This window comes from Bombus pyrosoma, linkage group LG10, assembly GCF_014825855.1.
Source record: "Bombus pyrosoma isolate SC7728 linkage group LG10, ASM1482585v1, whole genome shotgun sequence".
Taxonomy (NCBI): domain Eukaryota; kingdom Metazoa; phylum Arthropoda; class Insecta; order Hymenoptera; family Apidae; genus Bombus; species Bombus pyrosoma.
In genome coordinates, this window is record NC_057779.1 from 17,050,053 (window position 1) to 17,052,852 (window position 2,800).

Genomic DNA, 2,800 nt, shown 5'->3' on the forward strand with positions numbered 1-2,800 from the left:
ATTAATTACAATTACAGTTTCTTTTTCGTTTAATAAGACAACTTCTAAAGAATGCGAGAGAGAAGAGAGAAAAAAAGAAGCCTATTTGTGTATATATATTTATTTCTATACTATACAATTATATGAATATAAATTTAATTTCAATTCAAGTTTCGTACATATTATTCGCGTTTCAACCGGCTTTGGTAGGTACTCGCATGGATAAATATCCGCTGATATACAGAATGGAACACATAAATCGAAACATCTATATAACTTCGTTATTAATGTTATGAAAAGAATTACGCAGGGCAAGGTTATGCTATTTGGAGGCACACACGCAGTGGTAGATAATGTTTTTTCTGGAAGACATTTTCCAAATATGATTTTAAGGTCACCATTATTTTTTTGGGACAATATATTTGTTTAATACATTCATCGATCCATTTCGATATTCCCTATAAACATTTAATTTAACAATTACTTTAACTCCAATTTGCCAACTTGAAAGTATAAAGCTCAAAGAGTACGTAAATACAAGAATACCATTCCGCGTCTTTCCTTGTCTTCCATATATAATAGCATCTTGATTATGGCAACTAATCATGATAAATGTATTTGAATAAGAAAGCAACAGCTTTTCTGTACTGTGTGCCATATATTTCAAATGGTACATGCCAACAATTACACGCCACATCAAATCGCACGCGTCCTAATTTTCCTGTAGTTAAATAATATTATATTTCTTAACATATTTTGTAAAATACACGTTTTAATATAAGCAATTCTTCCGAGTTACGTTCATTTTGTGCTTCAAACCATGTTAGCTGAACCTTGGAAACTTCGCACCAGAAGGGCCAGCTTCATCGTCGACAATATCTATGTCCGATTCATCCAAAGATTCGATTTCAAAATCTCGAATAACTTCGTCGGTACACATCTTTATGACTATATTACGCATGTCATCAATTACAAACCAGTTTAACACGCTGGGTGTATCGCACCATTCGCACCCACGTAAGCTATGCAGCAATTCAATTGCTTCATCTACGTCATTTTTTATTTTTTTTGAGTAGTTTATACTCCGTGTGCCTTCACGTTTCAAAAGGCTGTTCCACACGTTTATCATTATTGCATCGTCGACATACGACCAAGCATTACGTACAATGCGGCAGCAATCCCACGCGTTTAATTCTTCATAGAGGTCTATCACTTCTCTCCTCGTATTGCATCTAGGTAATGGCATTAATGCTTTCACCAATTCTTTTCGGTACTTTCGCTTGAAACATGTTATTATTCCACAATTCATTGGCTGTATGAGTTCTGTTACGTCAGGTGGAACACTCATAACTGTAACGAATTTATCTATATTATTCAGATTCTTGAGATCGGGAAGTAACCTATCATTACCTAGTAACAACAGAGTTTTCTCCCTGCGCCCGTTCTTCTCTTGTCTTTCTTTTACTGATTTTATGAAACATTCTTCGAACCATAGATTGAAAATGGAATCGTTCATCCAAGCATTGGCGTTTGCTGTGTAGATAGTTGTGGGGGCATTTGTATTCAAATTGTGTGAACTTCGAATATCCGCAGTTCTGCCGATTACTAATACCGGCAACTTGTGACATCCGGTAGCATTTGCACAAAAAAGTGTAGTAACGTGATCTTCGCACATTTTTTGGCTTGATGTCGATTTCGCACGGCGAAAAGTCAAAGTTTCTTTTGGTACTGCTTTCCACATTATTGCTGTGTAATTGGCATTGTAAACGTTCTCCAATGTGTACCCCTCGTTTTGCAGAAGTGTGTTAAAATCAACTTTGAAGGTGTCTGCTGCAGCTGTAGTTGGGATTGGAAAATCTTGCCTGACATCTGTATGACTAATATGGTGACGGTTTCTAAAGTTTTGTAACCAACTTTCACCGGCTTTAAAATAAGAATCTCTGTTTAATTTTTCATTAAGTTCCAGAGCTTTTCTCTGTATTTCTACTCCTGTTATTCCTACGTTATTCTTCATACATCGTATGCACCACTGGTAAAGAACACTGTCTAAATTCGCTGACTGTGTCAATCGTAAACGTTGTGTGACACGGCTGGTAATCACTGGGTTGGTTTCGAAATATTGTTTAATCTCTTTTCTGTGTGAATATATATAGCTCACGGAGGCACTTGAAATATTGTATTTTTCTCTTACGATTCTCCGAGTTTGACCTCTTTCTAACATCTGAAGAATTTCGTATTTTTGCTCAATTGTCAACGTTTTCGGTTTTCGATTTTCCGCCATTATTGTTTGAAACGTTTCGAATATACGTACCGCACAGAAATGATGTGACGAGATGTTATTTCGACAGTTATCGTAGTCGACAATTTTGATTGGGGAAAACAAATACTATATGAACTATATACGTATATAGGTATATACGTATGTACGATACACTATAGAGCATTATACAATATTCTGATGATAAACCAGTCGGATGATGTATGTACGCAATGTATAATCGAGATTATACAGTATATAAAAATAACAAATAATATTCGACTAAGAGTTGATAGAAGTAAGCAGGACGAAAATGAGAATTTATCATGAGATAATTATGACAATAAAAGGGACAGATTTAATTACAAATAGTTTATAAATAAATGGTTTTGTTACGTCGCGTAGGACATCTGCGCGCCATCCCTCGCTACCTGGCAGCCAACGGTCAGCCTACAGCCACCCCGATTCTCAATAGACGCAATGACCCACCATAAAGACATTAGCCTTTAGCTGCATTGTCTCCACACATGTTTTCCAGTCTAATTGCATGTCTGGAGAATTCTC

The 2,800-nt window shown here is 36.0% G+C and overlaps 1 protein-coding gene across 1 annotated transcript; it reads right to left on the reverse strand.

The window, feature by feature from the left end:
- Positions 1–802: 802 nt before the first annotated feature.
- Positions 803–2,260, reverse strand: LOC122571772 (tigger transposable element-derived protein 2-like). The gene has a single exon (XM_043735900.1). The coding sequence runs from the start codon at positions 2,258–2,260 to the stop codon at positions 803–805; it is 1,458 nt and encodes a 485-aa protein (XP_043591835.1).
- Positions 2,261–2,800: the final 540 nt, after the last annotated feature.

Coding starts and splice junctions, on each gene's coding strand:
- LOC122571772 (XM_043735900.1), bottom strand. CDS start 2,260: ATGGCGGAAAATCGAAAACCGAAAACGTTGACAATTGAGCAAAAATAC.